Below are 20,678 nucleotides of genomic sequence, written 5' to 3'. Positions count from 1 at the left end.
GACCCAGTGACTTGATGTATATTAAAACGTTGCCCAGAATCTGGGAATGTATCCCAATGGTAAAACTTTAAGCCAGTGTGAGCAAGCTGCTGTATCCAATCTCCAGCAATTCAAAGTGAGAAAAGGCAATAAAGTGAAACTCCCAGGCCTTTACCTTTTGAGCTTCAATTCAAATCCCATAGCCTCAGGGAAGCCTTCAGACCTGGCGTAATAGAGTGAGTTCCAGGACAGCCAGGGATATACAGAGAAACCCTGTCTTGAAAATACAAAAACAAAGAAGAAGCAATGATTCTCTCCCATTTTCTAGCTCATGTTTGTTCCTTGACCTAGACTATAACTCCCTTTTCCTTGTGTCGGATTTTGTTTCGTGTCCATAGCTTTTAGTGACCTGTACCAAAAAGGTCAGGGGCATTTGCAGAGCCCCAGAAAACTTTAAACAGAGTAGACAGACAGTAACCTTGCAGGCCTCAATTCCAGTGCACATAAAAAGGTTTGAAAAGGCAGTGAGGGGGCTGGGGTTCTTTCCCCCTGGGGGGAAGATGGACAAGTACAGAAAAAGAAAACAGCAGACATCTATGTGCGGCATGGGAACACCTGCTGTTTACACAGCACACATCTCTCAGAGGTCAAAGTACGCTACGGATCCATCATGGTGCTGTCTGTATGGTCATCATACAGATGACCTAAGGGCCAAGTTATTTTTCTATGACAAACCTAGGAAACATCTAAAGTCAGAATCCTGTTTAAGCCCAGGACCCTCTGAACATCTGTCTGTGCTGAGAACTCTTGTTTGTTATCTGTTTGGGGAGAAGACAGTAACACCTGGAACTGGTCCAGAGAGGGAAGTGTTCTGAGGCCCTTCTGTAGGGTTTTTTTTTTTGTGTGTGTGTTTTTGTTTGTTTGTTTTGTTGGTTTTTTTTTTATGATTGATGGAAGTAATATTTGTTCCTCCTGGCTCTACTTTGAAAACTACAACTGTTAAGAAAAATAAGCAATAAATGTCAAAAATGAGCTGTGGTGCTGCTCTAAGAGAGTGCTTCAAAACACTGTCTTTTTGCACAGTGGAACAACTACAGCTCATGTTTATTACCTGTTCCCTGCACATAAAGGGACTATTCTCAAGGACTTTCTGTGTAATTATCTATTCAACCTTTAAAACAACCCCAGCAGCCCTGGTTGTACAGAAGAGGCTACTGAGACAGAGAAAAGTTAGGACAAAGGCCACAATACTAGTAAGAAGCAGGTCCTGGTGGGGTACCCACACATAGCTTTGGGGCCTTTTGACATAGATACAGTAGCACTGACACTATGCCACATAGGCATAAGATAGGCAAAGCTCCTTTATTGAGAGAACAAAGGAGATGATCAGGAGGCTCCACTCAACGGAGAACAAAACAAGCTTTTATTCATTTTAAGAAAGAATAGAGATGACATTTTAAAAAAATGTGCATTAGTCAAAAGATTTGTGTTTTTTGTTTTTGTCTTTGTTGTTGTTGTCTCTCTGTGGAGCCCTGGCTGTCCTGGAACTCACTTTACAGACCAAGCTGACCTCAAACTCAGAGATTCTCCTGCCTTTGCTCTGGAGTTCTAAGATAAAAGGCATATGCCACCACCATGGGCTGAGGACTTAAAATGCTTCAATCAAGAATGGTGAGTCCATGCTGTGGCTGGTGTCATCCTCTTGCTCAAATGCTCTGCTTCCAGTTTGATCTGAGCCTCATGATGACTAGGCTAGAGGGCTTGAGCTGATGAGAAAGGACAAGGGCAGGGGAAAAGAAACCCCTATCAACTCCACAGGCAATAGGATAACCCTGTATTATAGTCTTGGACAAATAGTTCTCAATGCTCAATGTGTTTACATGTAGTGGTAAGAAGCCTACAAGTCCAAGATTGAGGATAGACGTGATATAAAAACAGAGGGACCAAGTCTTTCATCCCACTTTAGCCATCCATTAGCTTAGGCTCATCAGTGTCTCCATATTCCTATAAAGTAACGAAGCCAATCATTTAGTTAGCCCACACATCGAAGGAGCTCTGGTATTAAAGCTGATAGGCAGCTAACAACATATCACATGGCCATGTGGTCTCTCAAGTAAATAGTTATTTACTTAACTAAGAGCAAATGAAGTTGGAGGGTTTGTCTGGGTTTTTCTTTGGTAATAATTCTTATGCCTTTGTCATTTTTGTGGCCTCTCGAGCTGCACTAGGTTTTACTTGGTTTAGTCATAAAGAGTTCCAAGTCCATAAATGCAGCTCCATTGAGAGCTATAAACCCTGGGAGACCCGTAATTTAATTTGTTTTACTTGTGTGTGATTTTAAAGAATCAATACAAGCATGTTCTAGATCATTGAGATAACCATCGGTATTACTTTTCTATTGCTGTGATAATACTGCATGGCCAAGGCAACTTAGAGAAGAGTTTATTTCAGCTTATGGTTTGAGAGGGTTACAGTTCATGGTAGCAAGGCATGGCAAGCCGGAGGCTGAGAGCTCTTACCTTAAATCTCAAGCACAAAACAGAGAAGGCGAACTGGGAATGGTGGCAGACTCTGAAACCTCAAAGCCCACCCTCAGTGACACACTTCCTGAGGCAAGGCCACACCCCCCAAACCTTCCAAAATACCAACAACTGGGGACCAAGTATTTTAAATGCCCGAGATACGGAAACATCTCGTTCAAGTGACCTTGTGACTCCAAGAGTTAATCTGGTTTTCTCTGCCTGTATGAGCTTTGCTTTGGCCCTGGGGGGTCACCACTTTTCACTGTTATGTTAACTAGAAAGAGCTGGGGAGAACAAGAAGTGAGAGAAGAAAGTCCATTAGGGCATTGCACATACCAAAGGGGTGGAAGCACTACGGAGAACTGAAGAGAATCCCTCTGGCTGTCACTAGCCATATTCTGTTAATGGCTGAGGAAAAAGTACTAACGTATATTGTGCTGTTCTGGAAGATAATTTTTGTATTCGATCAGTTTTAGTTTTATCCTTAAATTGTTTAAACCTTTAAGTTTTTACCTACCTTTATGTATACACTCACATTCATGGAGTGTTTAAAAAAGAAAATGTAAGCTAAGACTGGGGAGATCTAAGGAGGGTTTGCCTTTAATGTGGTGGACAATACTAGTTTCCTTTCTGTTTAAGAAACACTACTCAACAATGTGTTCAGGGTTTTCCTATTAAAAGGCAAGGCAAACACTAGCTCACTGGACTTGTCATTAACATCCTGGTGTGGAATAGGATGGAAGGTCTTCCCCTTCTGAGGGCAGGCTTTGACAAGAAAAAGGAAGGCTACTCTGGGATTGACAGGAGAAACAAACAAACAAACAAAAACGACCGACCTCTCTACAAAAATCTTGTCCTACTGTTCAGGAGCTGTCTGACCACTGGTAAGATTAGGCCTCTCTAATCCACTTGTCCTTAGGGGAAATTCTCAGCACCACCCTTTTCCTCTACACGACCTGCTTGAGAGGTTGGCTCACAGAAATGAATGTGTGGGGAGAGACTACCAAGGCATTAGATATTTAAATAGTGAGGTCATCAGCCTGACTCCGAGAAGACCCACCAGGTGTGGACTTTTTCAGTGATTTAGGGAAGCATAAGCTAGGAGGTGGCTCCACCAGCTGGTGCCCTGGTGCCCCAATAAAGTCCAGGCCAGGGGCGTCACCAGCCAACCCCTGGGAAGCTGCCAAGGCGATCCCTTGCTGTGCCCTGGGACCCTGTATGCTAGCGGCTGATCTGCAGGGCCTGCAACCTTGGTAGCCTGCGATTACAAACTGCGGTATACTCTAGAAGCGCTTGAGGAGGAACTAAGGTGGGAAGAAGCTCGTTCGTCTCTATTTAAGGTTCACAGAATGCGCACGTGTGAGGAGCTCACAAGTTTGAATTCAACTTTGCAAACCTGCCTAGGGGCGCTCAACGCACCCGGGGTGCTGGAGGACTGGAAGGTTGGAAGGGACCGCCCAAGTTGGAGCTTTGCTTTAGCAGACACCCCGGGCAATGCAGACCCCTAGAACTTGGTGTGAGTTGTCGAGAGCCGGAAAGTGCAAGAGTCTCTAGTAGGGTCGGTCCATCGGACACGGTGCAGAGGCATCGAGTCCAGGGACCTGCTGGTGGTGAAGACCCACCTGCGCGGGGACCAGAGGGTCCAGGATCTCTGAATGGCAGGGTGACGCTGGCTGGAGGCAGGCGGCGAGGGGAAGGGGAGGCGACGGCGGGCAGGCGGGCTGCGCGGCTCGCGGCTGGGGGCGGGGCGGGAGGGCCCGGCAAGCAAAGGAGAGGGGGTGGGGGGCGGACCCGGCGCTGCAAGCGCTGCGGACCGCTGCCTCGCACTCGGCCACTCCGCGGAGCAGGCATGGGAGCTGCGCGCGTCCTCCGGGCGCCCACACCTGTCTGAGCGGCGCACGGCCGCGGCCCCGGCGGGCTGCTCCACGAGGGTGAGTGAAGTGCGGGGACCCGGCGTCTCCGGCTGGGTCCAAGGGACCAGGAGTGTGCCGGAGCCGGACAAAGGGTCGGGTGCGCGCCGGGTGGGGTGGCTGCGGGCTGCGGAGGACACCGGAGAGTTTGCCGTGGCCTCCGCACAGACTCTGGGCTTAGGACGAGAGCCCGAAAGAGCCTCCCTCCCCGGACACGGGCTGTGTAGGGCATTTGGATTCACCCAGTGTCTCCCGTAAAGTGGATGGGGAAAGGAGGTTTTGAAAGTGTTTGGATGCAAGGTGCTGTGTAGGGGTCAAGTGGAGCTGTGTCTGGCAAATTGTCCCCGGAGTGGTCAAGGTAGGCTCTCCACCAAGACCACACGTAACCTCTACCATTTACTTTCCTTGAGTTTTGCACCTACTGTATCTGACTTCATTATGCTCTGAGCATTAATTTTTAACCTGACACGTGATTATGAACACACCTTAACAAGCAAGAAAAAGTCAGCAAACACAGGTTGGGAACAGGCTCTGTGCTGGGTGACGACTAAGCGCTGCGTGCTAAACCTAGAAAATGCTGCCTGGGCTATCAACAGTTGTTGGAGGCAAATATTTCTTCAGCATGTAGCCATTTATCACAAATTGTTAACTGAAAGAAAAGATTTTTTTTTCTTCCCCTAGAACTTTTAAGAGAGGAAAACTTGTTTGGATGGAGCAATACCACCCCCTCCTGAAATGAGGCTGGCTCTCCCTCCCACCTCCCTCAAAGCATCTCTTGAGAAGAGCCTCTAATTAAAATCCCGTTTGTTTTATTGCCCATTGGGTGACATTCATGAGAATTTAGAAACAGCCGGTGGCATGTAGAGAGCTCCACATTATTCAGTATCCTGGTTAGTATCGCAATTGCTTCTTCCAGGTCTTATAAGTGAATTTGAGGGGTCAGAGCGAACTCCTTAGGGACAGATAGGCCAATACTAAAATTGCCTCATCAGGCTCTGTGGGAAGAGTTTGATTTCTAGTTGAAGTTAGGTTTTGCCAAAATCCCTATTGCAAAACAGTATCAGGATATTGTTAGACATTGTTTCAGGTGGAAAAGCGTTTAAAAGAACTACTACCCGTCTGTCTAGGTGTCTCTTTGGAGTGAGGTCCAGTAGTGCATGCCTATGAATCCCAGCACTTGGAAGGCTGGGGAAGGCCAGTGAACTTGAGGCTAGCCTGGGTTATACACTGAACATTTTTAAAGAGTCTCTTAGAATTGGATTGGGGGTAGGGTAAAGGGACCGAGGATTCTATAGAAGGCACTACATTCATTTTTTTTTTTTCTGAGTGTTTGTGCCATAAGCATATAAATAAATCCTTCACTTGCATTTTCCATTATTATAAACAGGCAATAGGCAATTTATCATGCTTTCTCTCAACTTGGAAGGAAGCAGTCTTCCAAGGTAATTAATATGGATTCCATTTCTGTCTCTCTGAAGACTATTCAGGTAGACAGTGGATGTAGGTATATTTTTCTGCCTGTAGCCTAAGTGCCAAAGTGCCCATTAGTGTGTCTGAGAACATTGTTGGCCCAGGTCTGCAGTGTTAATAGTCTCAGGTTCTCCTGAGCATCTCTCCCATGGATGTTTTAGGGGTAAATGCACCAGGCATTATTCATGCATAATTCCAAATACCTCCAGGGATTTCGTCTCTCCTGGTCTCACCATTGACAGCTTTATGCACTATGCTCTTGCTTGGCTGCTAGGTTGTCTTGGGATTACTAGGATGGCTCATTTTGCCTAAAACCTGATAGAGAAGGTAAGCTCGGTGTGACCATGAGATCGTGCTTGATTTGCTGGGCTTCTTAAGTCCCCTCCCATTTCCCTACAAGACTGTCATTCTTATGCTATCCTGTGACTAGGTCTGTCTTGCTTTAATGGGTTATGTGACTCTGGAAAATGAGAGCAAGCCTGGCTTCAGTGTCACCACAGAGCTTTGTTCATTTGTAGGCATTTGCTTTGGGAATTAGCAAAGCCTCATTGTTCAGTGTCCCTGGCTACAGATTTCATGGAGGACCCTTTGTGGCTCTTCCAACTGGTGTCTAGAATGAGCACCTTCATGTACTTTCTTACCTTTTATTGTGATCACAGGAAACTATACTTTGTATAATAGAGAATAGATGTCTGAAAAATTAGATGTTCTCTTGTAGCAATTGCTTGCTTATAGGAGTTAAATCATTTCTTCAAAGATTGTCTGCCATGAGGAGAACTGAGTTGTTAGCAGTTTTGAAGACTGCCCTGTAGAGTATCAAAAAAGATTATCTCAGTACTCCAGTCCCTTGTCCCTAGTCCTCAGTCCCTAGAAGGACTATTGTCATTGGCACATCTGATAATGTGCAAGTTCCCTCTACCATAAAACTATTATTGGGCTTATGAAGTATGCTTATAAAGTGTAAATATTTTGATGCACTAGATAGCTAGACGGTTGCTAATATTTGCAACCTGGGCAGGGAATGTGTAATCTTCTTGTGAGTCACATAGTCAAGAGCTGGAAAAGAAATACAGTTTCTCTATTACTAAGCATGATAAAAAAAAAAATAGCTGCTCATCTTGCTTTTCCATTTTGCTTTGCCATTAGGTGAAGTAATTCATAGAAACATTTAGTTGGAGAGCTTAGAAGATGATTTATGTGCATGAACAACCTGTATCCTGCAAAGATTCATTCCTAGAAATGGAATGTGACAGAACTAACATTTTTTTTTTTCATTCAGATTTAGCTATACGGAAGATAAGGTTTGGGAATCTTCATTCCTTTAATAAGATGTTGGGTTTCCAAACAGCTCTACAAGAACAAAATGATCCACTGTTAAATATTAGAGGATTTAAAGTTAAGTAGCACATGTATCATGTTTCTAGCTAAGAGATTAAAATTATGTATGTTACATCTGTTTATGTCCCTGAATGTCTATGTATAAATCACTTTAAATATAGGATGACAGAGCAAATTACTTTGGATGCTTATGACTGTAATAGCCAGATGCCAATTGAAGTCCACATGAAGACTTCACATTTAGTTTTACATCTCAATTGCTCACCAAATATTCCCAATCAATTTTGAAAAATGATCTGCACTAATTTCTCAAAGTCTAGATCCCTTTCTATGTTTGGATTAAAGTTTTAACTTTCAGAAGCTCATAGAAACCTTAAGGAAAACAGAATGAAGATTGTCTTCTCACACCAGTGAATACAGTTCAACACCACTGGGAACTTCTAAACCTTTCTAGCTAAGAGAAAGTAGTTCTTCCAAAGTACCCCCAAATTCGATCGTACACAAAGAAAGCTGTGTTTTTCCTTAAGTGGGTAACAGTCTTTCCCACAGATAGCCAACTTCTCCCTGACTCTTGGCTACGTGATCAGAACTTAAGTTGTTAGCAATCTGAATTGGTAATAGCCTATCATTTAGTTAGACCCTTTAGCATTCTTTCATTTGTAAGTGATCTCCAAAGTTCTTGGCATGTAGTCATCTACCATCTTGCCAAGGAGTAAATTTGACCATCTTTACTGAGAGGCTATCAGGACAAGAGCCAAGCTGACTGACTACCCAGCACCCACAATCCAAGGAAAACTGGGTCCCTGTCCATGCTGTACCGCTCACTTGACTGATTTCTAAAGACGTTACTTCTTTTTTAAACACAGACTAAGGGGGGATGGCATGTTGGCACTTGTGAAATGGGGTGTACTTTGGAACCTTAGAAAGTATTCTTTAAATAAATAGGGATTTGCTGTACAGGCAAAGCATTTGGAAAGAGGGTTTAATTTTGCCCGAGAGGAGGATTAGTTCATTAAAGCAAAGTTCCTAGTTGAATTTTTAGAAATGTGTTTACAGTGGTTTCAGAGTTTTCTTGACATTCTCTTTCCTGACACCCTTGTCAACAAACTGTTTCATTTTTAAATAGATGGATAAAGCTATAGACAGCAGTACAAGTTTGGTCCAGTTGATAACTCAGACTCTATCCAATTATGTACTTGTTTCAGATTTGGAATTCATAGTTACATGTTCTGATATTAGCATATCTTAGCACTCGAGTTTTTCTTGTCTACTGAAAGTATGAATGTGTCTTATGAAAAGTGTAGCATGGTCTTGTCTCATATCTTAGGCTCCCCCACACATATTTTAAAAACAGGAACATTTGACAGCTTGGGCCTCTGGATTCTGTGTCTCCTGAAGACAAGATGAAATAAAACTTGGTGTATTCATTGTATGTAACAGAAGTAACTTTTCCACATTAGTCAAGCAAAGAGAAGATAGTTATTATGTTACAGTCTTCAAGGGAGACATCTGATTTCTTTAGTAGATTCCATTTGACAGGGTTTCTGGTGTGAGTGGAGTTGCTAGTCAAAACAGGAATTACCATAGAGTGAAGGCTGTTCACACCAAAGATGAGCTCAAGAGCTGGGTCCTCAGCCAGTAACTGGTATAGTCAGGCTGAGACCATGCTCCACAAATCTCCCAAAGTGTTATCACCACTACATGGCTTAACTCTCCATTGCAGGCTGGACTCTGTTAACATCAGCACACTTTCCCTGGTCACTAGTCCTGATATCATTGTCCCGAGCAATAACATACAAATACTCCTGTACACATATTCATTTACTCCATGATTTCATAGACGTAAGGAAACAACTTAATTTTCCCACTACCAAGTATTCCCCAAATACCCAAGATCTTTCCTATTTAGAAAGACGGAGAGAAGTAGAATTTTGAGGACTTAGGAAATACTGAGGAAGTGATTTTTTTAAAAAAAAAATTCTTTCATTTCTCATTCCTTCATTTCTCCATTCCTATTATCCTTAGCAGAAGTAGAGTTCAAGGCAATGGGGCAAAAGAGATAGCAGAGGGGACAGAACACACATTTTAGAGTGTGGATGTTACGGATGTAGCTTGGCTTGCTCAGGTAGCTTAGGGCAGATCAATCTGCCTTATACAAAGCAAGCACAAGGCATCCAGAAGTTTCCAGTATATCTGTACCTTATAAGAGGAAGGCAACAAAAATAAAGAAATCACTGTTTCCTCTTACTGAGGCTTTGTTCCCTTAGCTGGACTCTGGAGAAATACCCCTCCCATTCCACTCTGGGATGCCTGATTGTGAATGAATTACCCTACCCACTGAGTCAGCTGAACCAGAAGATTTGGAGCCAGTCAGTGCCCACTGATGCTTAAGCAACGATGAAAGCGCTTCCAACCTTCTTTGTAATTGCTTTTCTCCAGGGATGATTGATCAGGGCTTTAAATACATCTTTCAGAATACAATTTGTACTCTTGCATTTAGCACACACAGTGCACCATAACCGGGTTGTTACCTGCCGCCTCTACCATCTTCTCTGTCCATCCCTGCTGAGCTGAATGGAATTCCTGAGCTGACTCACACTGTTGCCCACCTCCATGCTCTTGCATGCTGTTCCTTCTGAGTGTCCCTTCCTCTGTCTCCTAATGTATCTAATGACTTTCCAACTTCATACCTCCCCTCAGTGGAACATCTCCCCTGCTCCTCTTACTTTCTGCATCTAACTGTATACCCTTTGTCGGAGCCACCACACCATCTATGCACATCTGTCACTGGAAGTCACCATGCATCATCATTCAAGAAATATATTTCCTGAATCACAATATTAATTTATTCTTCCAGCAATGTGAGCTTCCACCCCATGACTCTTTCAAATGTGAGCATAGGTCCAAGGTAAAGGCATGAGACAAGCTGAAAACACTTATACAGACACCTGAATAACAGCTATCATCATAAGGTTATTAGACAGTGTTTAAAGCTTCATATCTTTAATAATGATCCCTTTATTTTGCAGCATAGTTCAAATGTCTACAATTATTTACTTGCCTGGAAGTGTGAAAATGGTTATTCGGGATCCAACAGCTGTTTCAGCCATGCCATAAAATATAAAATTTTGATGCATTGGGGTGAAATGCACCCAAGTTGCTGAAGGTTGGATCAAAGGCAATGCCCAATATATGTTTTTTTTCCAAATTCAAAGCAAAAGTCTGCAAAATTCTCATGTCATCTTCCAAATGCGTTCATGCATCATGTAGGAATGATAAGATTTCTAGTATGACTCCACCCCTCCCAGAGGCCTTTGCGCCCAGTAAAGTGTCTGATTTAGATTTATTATCTAAGTGAGCATGTTGCCCAGAAAATTATGTAAGAACTCATTGTAATAGAATAAGATAAGAAAGAAGGAAAAGAGCCAGGGGTGGGTGGGTAGCTAGACAGGAGAGGACAGGGTATATATAATCAAGTAAAAAGAACATTCAAAATCTCATAAAAATGAGAGCTAACCATATGTTCACAGAATAGTGGTAAATTTTCTAGACGTGGCCCTGTAATATCCCATGATCTTTACTTCTAAAGCATGAAGGGCAAAAAAACAAAACAACAAAAAAAAACAAAAACAAAAACCAAACAAACAACAAGAAAAAAAAAAAACAGCTTCATTTGGGGCTGAGGTGTGGAAATGATCCTAAGGTCAAGCAAGTCCTTGTATGTGAGACCATTACCTGAGGAATTCTCTCGCTGGGAACCTGAGGAATGTTCCCAGTCTTAGAAACATGACCAGCATGCTGCAGTCTTAGAAACATTATCATGCTGCAGTCAATGAACTGTATAGCTTTTGTTCTCCTAACTTCTTGTCTTTGTTTTTACAGTAGCACTCAGCATGGCTGGAATCCCAGGGCTCTTCATCCTTCTTGTCCTGCTCTGTGTGTTCATGCAGGTGAGCCCCTACAATGTTCCGTGGAAACCCACATGGCCGGCTTACCGCCTCCCTGTAGTCTTGCCTCAGTCTACCCTTAATTTAGCTAAGCCGGATTTTGACGCCAAAGCAAAATTGGAGGTGTCCTCCTCATGTGGACCCCAGTGTCACAAGGGAACACCACTGCCCACCTACGAAGAGGCCAAGCAGTACCTTTCCTATGAAACCCTTTATGCCAATGGCAGCCGCACAGAGACTCAGGTGGGCATCTACATCCTCAGCAATGGTGAAGGCAGGGCACGAGGCAGAGACTCGGAGGCCACAGGGAAATCGCGCAGGAAGAGGCAGATTTATGGCTATGATGGTAGGTTTAGCATTTTCGGGAAGGACTTCTTGCTCAACTATCCTTTCTCAACATCGGTGAAGTTGTCTACTGGCTGCACCGGCACTCTAGTGGCAGAGAAGCACGTCCTCACTGCTGCCCACTGCATACACGATGGGAAAACTTATGTGAAAGGGACACAGAAACTCCGAGTGGGCTTCCTGAAGCCCAAGTATAAAGATGGTGCTGGAGGGGATAACAGCTCGAGCTCAGCCATGCCAGATAAGATGAAATTTCAGTGGATCCGCGTGAAACGCACCCATGTGCCCAAGGGGTGGATCAAGGGCAATGCCAATGACATCGGCATGGATTATGACTACGCCCTTCTGGAACTCAAGAAACCCCACAAAAGAAAGTTCATGAAGATTGGTGTGAGTCCTCCAGCAAAGCAGCTCCCCGGGGGCAGGATCCACTTCTCTGGTTATGACAATGACCGTCCCGGCAATTTGGTGTACCGCTTCTGTGACGTCAAAGACGAGACCTATGACCTTCTCTACCAGCAGTGTGATGCCCAGCCCGGAGCCAGTGGTTCAGGAGTCTATGTGAGGATGTGGAAGAGACCACAGCAGAAATGGGAAAGAAAAATTATTGGCATCTTTTCAGGGCACCAGTGGGTGGACATGAATGGCTCTCCACAGGATTTCAATGTGGCAGTTAGAATCACACCTCTTAAATATGCCCAGATTTGCTACTGGATTAAAGGAAACTACCTGGATTGCAGAGAGGGGTGACATGTGTCTTCTTGCCAGCACCGATGGTCTTTTTTGCACTCATTGTAGAGAGGCTAGCTTTTTATCATTGACTCTTATGGTGTGTGTCACATAGTATCTTTTACCTAATATTCTTCAAATGGCAAAACTATTGGCTATATTATTTTAAAACTGTTGTGTGCATTATAGCATTTAAGCAGTCTGAAAGCATACTTTTGCATAGAGACTTTAAAATATTGATGTTTGGGATAATAGGGAACATTTGGCAAGTAAGTTAAACTTTCAGTTTTTGGAGAATTCTGATTTTTGTCTTATCCAAACTTGCTTCAGAGGTTTATATCAAATATGTGACATATGGGGTATATGATTTCTTATGTTTGTATATGTTTCCTGCTGAGAGTCATATATTGATATTTTTGTAATGTGTGGTTATAATGCTTCCAAGGGATGATAGCAAAGCCTTCAGTAGGCAATTACAATGTTTTGGATTCAAACATTTACATAGTAGTCCTTGAAGTGAAACAATAATTTATTGGCTATATTGATACACACATAAAGCTGTATCTTACAGTGCACAGAGTTCCCATGCTGTTTTTAGTTTTGAAAATAAAACTTTCTCTTCTAAAAACTGCTGTTCTGCTTTGTGGGAAGTCTGTATACAGTTCTGCAAACCTTGCTATCACACCAGAGTAGGCAAGACCATTTATCCCAATCCCTCCTCTTAACAAGATTTTATTCGCATATCTGAAGCTAACAGTTTCTGGAAAGACAGTAAGTGCAGCCTAATTAGAACAGACTGAAAAGCTTCCCAGCTAGCAGTTTCGGCTACAATAAAAACAATTCTTGGATTTTCTCCCCACAGTGAGGCACATCTCACTGTTTATCATTTGGATGAGTAATTTAAAATGAATTAAATTCCAGGGAACAATGGATGCATTGCTCTATAGATGCCACTGCAGAATAACCACTTGTCTGAAACCTAGCATATTCACAAGCCTAATCCAGAATTAGTCTGCTTAGTTTTTCAACGCTTCCAGAGAGCTTTACATTTGTTTAGTTTCTCTTTCACTGTACTTATTTTATAGTTTTAAAAAATGTTTGGAAGTTGCATTAAGGAAAACCAGGATAACTTTATTTTCCCATATTCAAAGTGGGGTCTCTTGCTGGAATGGTCTAGACTATAGGCACATATAAACAGACGCAGCAGTCAGAAAAACAATGGAAGATGGTGGGTGAGATGGCCCAGCAGGCAAGGGTATTTGCTGCCAATTCTGACAGCCTGAGTTCAATTCCTGGGACCCAAACGTGGAAGAGGAGAACTGACTCCCACAAGTTGACCTCTGACCTCCACAGATGCACAGTGGCACATCAGTTCATTTCCCATAAATAAACAAATGTCATTTAAAAATCAGGGGGCTGGGGGATGGCTAAGTAGTGAAGAATGTTAGCTGAGAGAGCACGTGGACCAAAATTCAATTCCCCTGCACTCCCATAAAAAATACAACATAGATGCTTGTAATCCCAGCACCATCAGGGACAAAGATAGGATTGATGGTCCTTGCTGGCTTCTGGCCAGCTCCAAGCTCATAGAGAGACTTTGCTGCAGAGGAATAAAGCAGAGAATGTTAGAGCAGAACACTGGATGTCCTCCTCTGGTGATACACATACACACACACACACACACACACACACACACACACACACACACACACACATACACACCGAGACACTCAGACACACACAAACACACACACATGCACACACACAGAGACACACAGACACAGAGACACACTGCAAAAAATAATTCAGACAATGAAAGAATGCAAAACCTAATGAGAATCATATATTCTAGTAAATGCTGTGTGAACAGAATCACAGCATAAAAAGAAATTACTGACTTATTTTGCAGTTTCATCTTCTGACTCTTAACCTAATTTTATCAGTAAGGAGACAAGCAATAGGAGGTTGATGTTTGAGGTGTTGCATTCTGGGTAATTTTAGCTTGCTGGGTAATTTTGTGGCTCTGAGGACATTCAAATATGACACTGTCAGTTAACCATTCTCCTGGTGGCTTGTGTTTCTTGAGCTTTATGAGGGATACTCCTGGTAAGGCCCTGGAGAATGTGCCACATGCACTCTTCATATCAGGGCTGGGGGGAATACGATGATTTCTAGTACATTGCTTTGAAATCTAGCACAAATCTCATCCAACTTGAGGAAGAAGAGGCATGTCCATTACTATGTCCGGTCCATGGGAGTTCTGCTTGCTTTTGCACATGTATGCAAGAGGTGCAGTGTGGAGGGGGGACTTTGAAAATAGACAATCCTTTTATGAATCTCCTTGAGTTTTAGATTTGGGATTTTTAAAAATAAAGTTAGAGAGTGGCACAAATCAAAATAATAATGGTTCTTAACTTACAATTCAATGCCATGTACTAGAGAATAGTACCCATATGTGTGGAATGGTAAAAGAAAATGATGAACTATTTCAATATGTTCATCTTTTCACTAGTGATTAACTGCGGTGTTAAAGTGTCATAGTAGGACCAGGGAGATGGCTCAGTGTACAATTACTTTTTCTGCAAGTGTGAAGACCAGAGTTCAGATCCCCAGGACCCACAAAACAGCTGGGAAGCCTACAATCCCAGACACAAGAAAAGAGAGACAGTAGATCCTGGAGCAGGCTAGCTAGACTATCCAGAAGCAGCAAACTCCATTCAGCACAGATCTTATCTCAATAAATACAGTATGGAGCATGGAGGAAGATACATGACACTGATTTTTTACGTACTTAGGCATATGCACTGGCATGTACACACACACACACATGCAAACATATGCACACACGGGCATACACCATACACACACACAACAAAAGAAGCAAGTGTCACAGCAATTGAAAGAATGACTTTCTGGTAGCAATGTAACGAATAGTACACCTGTACTAGTTGTGAACACTGTAACAGTGTATTTCTACCAAGGCTAGTAGAACCATAGTTTCTAAAACATGTCCCTGAACTACATGCCATTCCAAGTTTTCTGCCAAAACTGAAAAGGGTACTGTCATCAACTGGGAGGGAGATACCTCTTAATGCCCCCTCTCCTGTTTGCACACACAAAAAAACTATAAAAACATCGTATAGGAAAGAGACCTGTGACTATTTTTAAATCTGCATTTCAGCCAACGTGTCTGGTCATAGAACCTTTGCTTCCTTTCTCCCTTACTGCTTCCAAGAAGCTCGCCCTTGCCAGATATTTTAGCTGTGGTTGTACAAATCTCTTTGTCATGGAGAGAGAGAAGAAGATGTGATGAGCTACGAATTAGGTTGGGTATCTGTGCCTTTGGGGCTTACTTAAACCTTGTAACTAGAATCCAGAGATGTGTAGAGCATAAAATGGAAGAATAAATCTAAAAACCATTTGTCTTTGAGAATCAGAAGGTTGTGACAGAATTTAGGACATACTTATTAGCATAATTCCAAACTTTAGGAAGGAATCAGTGTAAAAAGCTGTAGAAACAACAATCAGAAGATACAGAATTTGAACCAGTAAGTGTCAGACCTGTGTATGACCTGTTTGGGATGAGAAAGGGGTTAGAGTGTTGACAGCGTGCTCCTGTTTCCCTGTTCTTCATGGAGCTTAGGCTACCTGCTCCCTGGAACAAGTTTCAAGGACACCTAAGCCATATACTTCCATGGTGATCTTTCTGAACCCTTTCAAGATTTTCAATCCAGAATGTGTGAGGAGGATGTTCACTGGCTGACTTGATAATGTACCATCCGTCAATTGGAGACTAATGATGCACACAGTCATGCAGAGGAATTCAGACTTCTCTCCTTGGCACCTCCTCATCCAGGGCTAGTCAAGGCCCTAAGCCAAGGATGCCAGCGGACAATCCCTGCACTAGGTTTGATTCTTATTTACCTGGCATATGCTACTGCTCACACCTGCCCTTTTCCTTCATTCTTGTCATGAACTATTTCAATAATACTTTGAAGTGGTCTCCATGAAAGTATGGATGTTCATAAGATATTCCCTTATTTTTCACCCAGAATGGGGTTGTTCTGAGGCCGACTGAAAAGCAATATAGTATAATGATGCTGAGGCACATTTCACATGTGGCAAGCTAGCATGTTTGGTCATTGTTCTAGTTTAATTCTGGTGCCAAAACACTTCATCCAGCTGCAGCTTAGGGGAAGAAAGGATTTATTTGACTTACACACCAAGGTCTCAGTTCATCACCGAGGGAAGTCAGGGCAGAAACTCGAGGCAGGAACCTGAAGGCAGGACTGCTTACCATTCCATACAGCACTCCCTCCAACAGGGAACTAGCGTATAGCCAAGAAGGTGCTGCAGAAAACATGGAGGAACACTGCCTTCTGGCTTTCTTGGAGGCTCTTACTTGGCTGTTTTTCTTATAGAGCTCAAGACCACCTGTGTGGGGGCAGTGCTGCCCATAGTGGGCTGAGCCCTCCACATTCATTATCAAAACAACTGCAGACATGCTCACAGACCAATCTGAAATAGGAAATTTCTCGACTGAGATTTCTCCTCTCTTTAGATTCTAGGCTGTGCATCAAGTTGAAAGTTAAGGATTACCAGGACAGTCAGTTTGACTGCTAAATCCTTGAGGCACTAGGTAGAATGTGGACCATGAACATTGCTAACCTAGAACAACAATGTAGGGCTGCATTTCCCCTGTAGTTCTTAGCTCAGGCTTTCCTGCCATTCCAGCTACATTCCTTTGCCTGCATCAGAATTCTAAGGTCCTCCCATTAGGGAGGGGCATTTCAATGACCTCTTGGTAGGTGCTTAGGTACTGGGGAGATAACTCAGTAAATGAGACCAAGCCTGGGGACCTTGAGTTCAATCCCAAGTGGTGTAATGGTGTACACATGCAATCATAGTGCTGAGTAAGCAGAGATAGGCAAGTCCCTGACCAGCCAGCCAGCTTAGCTGAGACCCTGTCTCAGAAAAGCAGAGGGAGGCAGAGGCAGGTAGATTTATGAGTTCGAGGCCAGCCTGGTCTGTAGAGTGAGTTCCAGGACAGCCAGGGCTGTACAGAGAAACCCTGTCTCGATAAACCATAAAAAAAAAAAAAAAGTAGAGTGAATAGCATCTTTAGAAATGACTGACACCCAAGGTTGACCTCTGGCCTCCACAAGCATGTGCACACACATGCACACTCAAGTAAACACACACACACACACACACCGACACACAGACATTTACACAAACCCTTCTGATGGAGCTATAATACATCTAGAATATGACAGTGGTAACATTTACCCATTTCTAGCAAATGTGCTACCCTTATTTGTTACTCTGGTATTTCCCTAGAGGAAGGAATAAACTCCAAGATAAGTGTAAACAAGGCAAAGGACTGAGGCAGAAAACTGGTGTGGGGACAGGGTGGCCTTGCAGTTGGGCAGGTTGGTTTCATAGTCATCTGGTTTGTTTTAGCAAATAAGTCTCAGTGCACTTTAATTTAGAGCTGAAACCCTTCTATGTGGTTTCAAGATTTCACTCTTCCAGTCTCCAGCTCCTCCAGAGGCCTGGGATGAAGCAGATGAAGGGGAAAGGAGGACCATCTATCTCTACCTAGGGCGCTGTGAGTGAATCCTCAGTAGCTGCTGCTTCCCTTTAGCTCCCACCTCTGGTGGTCTAATTATTCCTTACTTGCTAGTAGGGCACAGTCATCTTAGAACACTTACAGCCTCTTCAGCAGTGAACCAGCAAGGGCTCCCAAGCCCTGTTATTATCTTCCAAGTCTAAATCATCCAGGACCAACAGGCTTTCGATGCTTGAGAGCTGCCAGCAGCAAATCTGGAGAGGAGCGATGTTCCAGATGCAGTGAATTGGAGTGGAAAAGCCCCTGTCAGGATCAGAGATGTGCTATTAAAGAAATAGCCAGAGGTCACTGTGGCCAGAGCAGATGAAACAAAAAAGATGGCTGTTGGCAGAGAACCATCTGACCAGCTCACGTAGGAAAGAAGAGCTAAGGCTCTTTGTTCATGTCGCGCAAGCTGGGGTGCTGCGAGGATCTAACCAGGACCAAGGTATAAATGGATGGCAGAGTAATGAAGGGAGGGGAGGGAGAGAAGGGAGGGGAGGGAGGGGAGGGAGGCTGCTTTGTCCTCAGGGACCAGCTCTTCAGAGATGAGCAGAGTCTTCTTCTGGAACTCTCCACGCTCCTTGTTAAAAAGCTGACCCTGTTAGCCACATGTGCTCACCCATCACCTACAAATAAATGGTTGACTCACCAGATCTTCTTATGGGGACTTGGGACAGCTTTACCCACAACAAACACAAAGTCCCAGGGCCACACCTTCCCGGGGAAGCACAGGCTTTAGGGAGCCATAAAAATGGTGGGTTCATGCATGGACACGAAGCAAGAATCACCTGGGAAGATTAGGTTGACCTGAGGGCACATTTAAATGAGATTGTCCTAAGTGTTAATTGGTGTGAGAATAAAACAAACACACAAACAAACAAACAAACAAACAAACAAAAACCAGTCATCTGTGGTGACACCCTTCCCTACACAGTGAGTCCTGAATTGTAGAGAGCAGATCCAAGCAAGCACTCCTGTGTGCATTACTCTTCTCAGCTCCCAGAGTCCCTGTCACTGTAACTCCTGTGCTAAGGTGGACTGAAACCTGAAATTGTATGCTGAATAAACCTGTTTTCTCTCCCATAAGCTGCTTTTTGTCAGTTTTTTTTTTTTTTAATCAGCAATAGAAATGGATCTAAGGCACTCACTGCCGTCTGCCCTGCCAAGCTTGATACAAAAGTGTAAGCTGCCTTCACAGAATGCTTTCTCTCTGTGTGTTTCCAGAGTATAAGTGTCAAATGCTCTTTTGGTTTGGATTTGTCACTTTTCCTGTCCTTAGACTTCTAAAACGACTTCAGATGTGCTTTTTCACAAAGAAAAACAGCAGTTTCGATAAACAATAGTCCCAATTCAATGTAACAAGATTGAAGCATTTGCACTTGTGGAGAATGAGGAAAGAGAGTGGCTGGCTTGGGCTCCTCGGTATGGGAAGCACAGTAAGGTGGTGCCATTTCTAGAATGTCTCTATAGGAACACCCATACATCCTCCCCATTGTGTCCTTAAGTCCAACCCTCCCGGCCCCTCCTGGACAACTCTCACTGCTTTTCTCTGCATCCCACTTACATACTGCATTGCTGATGATCTCTGCTGCTAGACTATAATTTCCAGAGGACAGGACCTCTTGTATCCCTATCACAATGCCCAGGTTATGTCCTAATAAATGTATTCCAAAGCAATCATTGAATAAATTGTCTTATTAGGTTTAGATAATCTATAATGCCATGGTTGGTATTACTTGAAGCCAGAATAAGACTCTTGGAGTGTCTTGGACCCATCCTATCTCACTTATTTACCCTAGCCTACCCTTGCTTATCCTCTTCCTCTGTACCCCACCTACCCTATCTATTTATCCATCGTATCCTGCCCTGTCTTGTCCTAGCAGGTATTACACCATCACTGTCATTTATAGATGTCTTCCCTGCTAGAGTAGGAGCGTTGTTTTGTTCTATGTCCCACTGTTTGTCCTGTGGCCCAGCATAAGAATCTCTCAGTGAGAAAACAGATCTTTGCCATGACTTGTGCAGTGATCCAGTGTCTGCTTCCTCAGCACATCTTGCATGCTATTAGGCAACTGGTTGCTTAGTGGTCTGTGCTGTCTGTCCCCACTGCAGCTCCTTACCACTAGTATCATTCCATTTGCTCCTTTGTAAGATGATGACAGCAACCTCTAGACTAGAGGGTGAGCCTCCCAGCTTGTCTCAGCTGCCTCGGACATGTTTGAAGCAAAGACTTGATCCCGTTTTGTAACAGGGTCAATAGAAACCCAAATTTCATTTTCTTACCTTTGTATATATATGTACACACATATATACAAAGATAGATAGATAGATAGATAGATAGATAGATAGATAGATAGATAGATCAAGTTTCTTCTCCATTGCTCTCTAGACTCATACCGTCTGACTTTCAGCCAAGCTCTACTGAAAACACCTGTGTTTTTTTCCTTTGGCCATTGGCTAAGCTTTCCTCCTTAGCTTGCGCTTTCCCATCTCTCCAGTTATTTAACTACTTACCCAGCAAATATTCAACAATGGGTATTAGTCCCACCCCCATGCTCATCCCAGAACTTCAGAGAGAATGTTGCATATCTGTATATTCAAGACGCTTGTGCGTCACTGTAGTAAAGACACTGCTCTCATTTCCCAAAGCTCAGGGATCACCCTCTCTACAGAAATATCTTGGCATCAATGAAATGTAATGACCACTTCGTAAGTTAAACTGGCTGAGCATCTCCCACATACTGGAATAAATCTCCCAGTTAGTGTCCGGCCTCACTGCTGCATTTCCTTTCTTGGATTTATTAATACTGATTCTATATCCAGT

At 43.4% G+C, this 20,678-nt stretch overlaps 1 protein-coding gene across 5 annotated transcripts; it reads left to right on the top strand.

Moving 5' to 3' along the window:
- The first annotated feature begins 3,598 nt into the window (after window positions 1–3,598).
- On the top strand, window positions 3,599–15,648 carry Prss23 (serine protease 23). 5 transcript variants are annotated; one of them, XM_031387282.1, is made up of 3 exons: window positions 4,276–4,432; window positions 7,161–7,182; window positions 11,102–15,648. In XM_031387282.1, the coding sequence occupies exon 3, from the start codon at window positions 11,113–11,115 to the stop codon at window positions 12,259–12,261; it is 1,149 nt and encodes a 382-aa protein (XP_031243142.1). In that variant the 5' UTR covers window positions 4,276–4,432; window positions 7,161–7,182; window positions 11,102–11,112; the 3' UTR covers window positions 12,262–15,648. The 5 variants fall into 5 exon arrangements, with proteins under 5 accessions (XP_031243144.1, XP_031243145.1, XP_031243142.1 ...); XM_031387284.1 differs by lacking the exons at window positions 4,276–4,432; window positions 7,161–7,182 and adding an exon at window positions 3,599–3,810; XM_031387285.1 differs by lacking the exons at window positions 4,276–4,432; window positions 7,161–7,182 and adding an exon at window positions 3,787–3,810 and having other exon boundaries at window positions 11,105–15,648.
- The last annotated feature ends 5,030 nt before the right edge of the window (window positions 15,649–20,678 follow it).

The sequence above is a fragment of the Mastomys coucha genome, unplaced genomic scaffold, assembly GCF_008632895.1.
Source record: "Mastomys coucha isolate ucsf_1 unplaced genomic scaffold, UCSF_Mcou_1 pScaffold21, whole genome shotgun sequence".
NCBI classification, from domain to species: Eukaryota; Metazoa; Chordata; class Mammalia; order Rodentia; family Muridae; genus Mastomys; species Mastomys coucha.
The sequence above is the reverse complement of the archived record's forward strand: the minus strand, read 5'-3'. Positions and strand labels throughout refer to the sequence as shown.

What these genes read in the sequence shown, in the direction of transcription:
- Prss23 (XM_031387284.1), top strand. Translation starts at nt 11,113, where the DNA reads ATGGCTGGAATCCCAGGGCTCTTCATCCTTCTTGTCCTGCTCTGTGTG.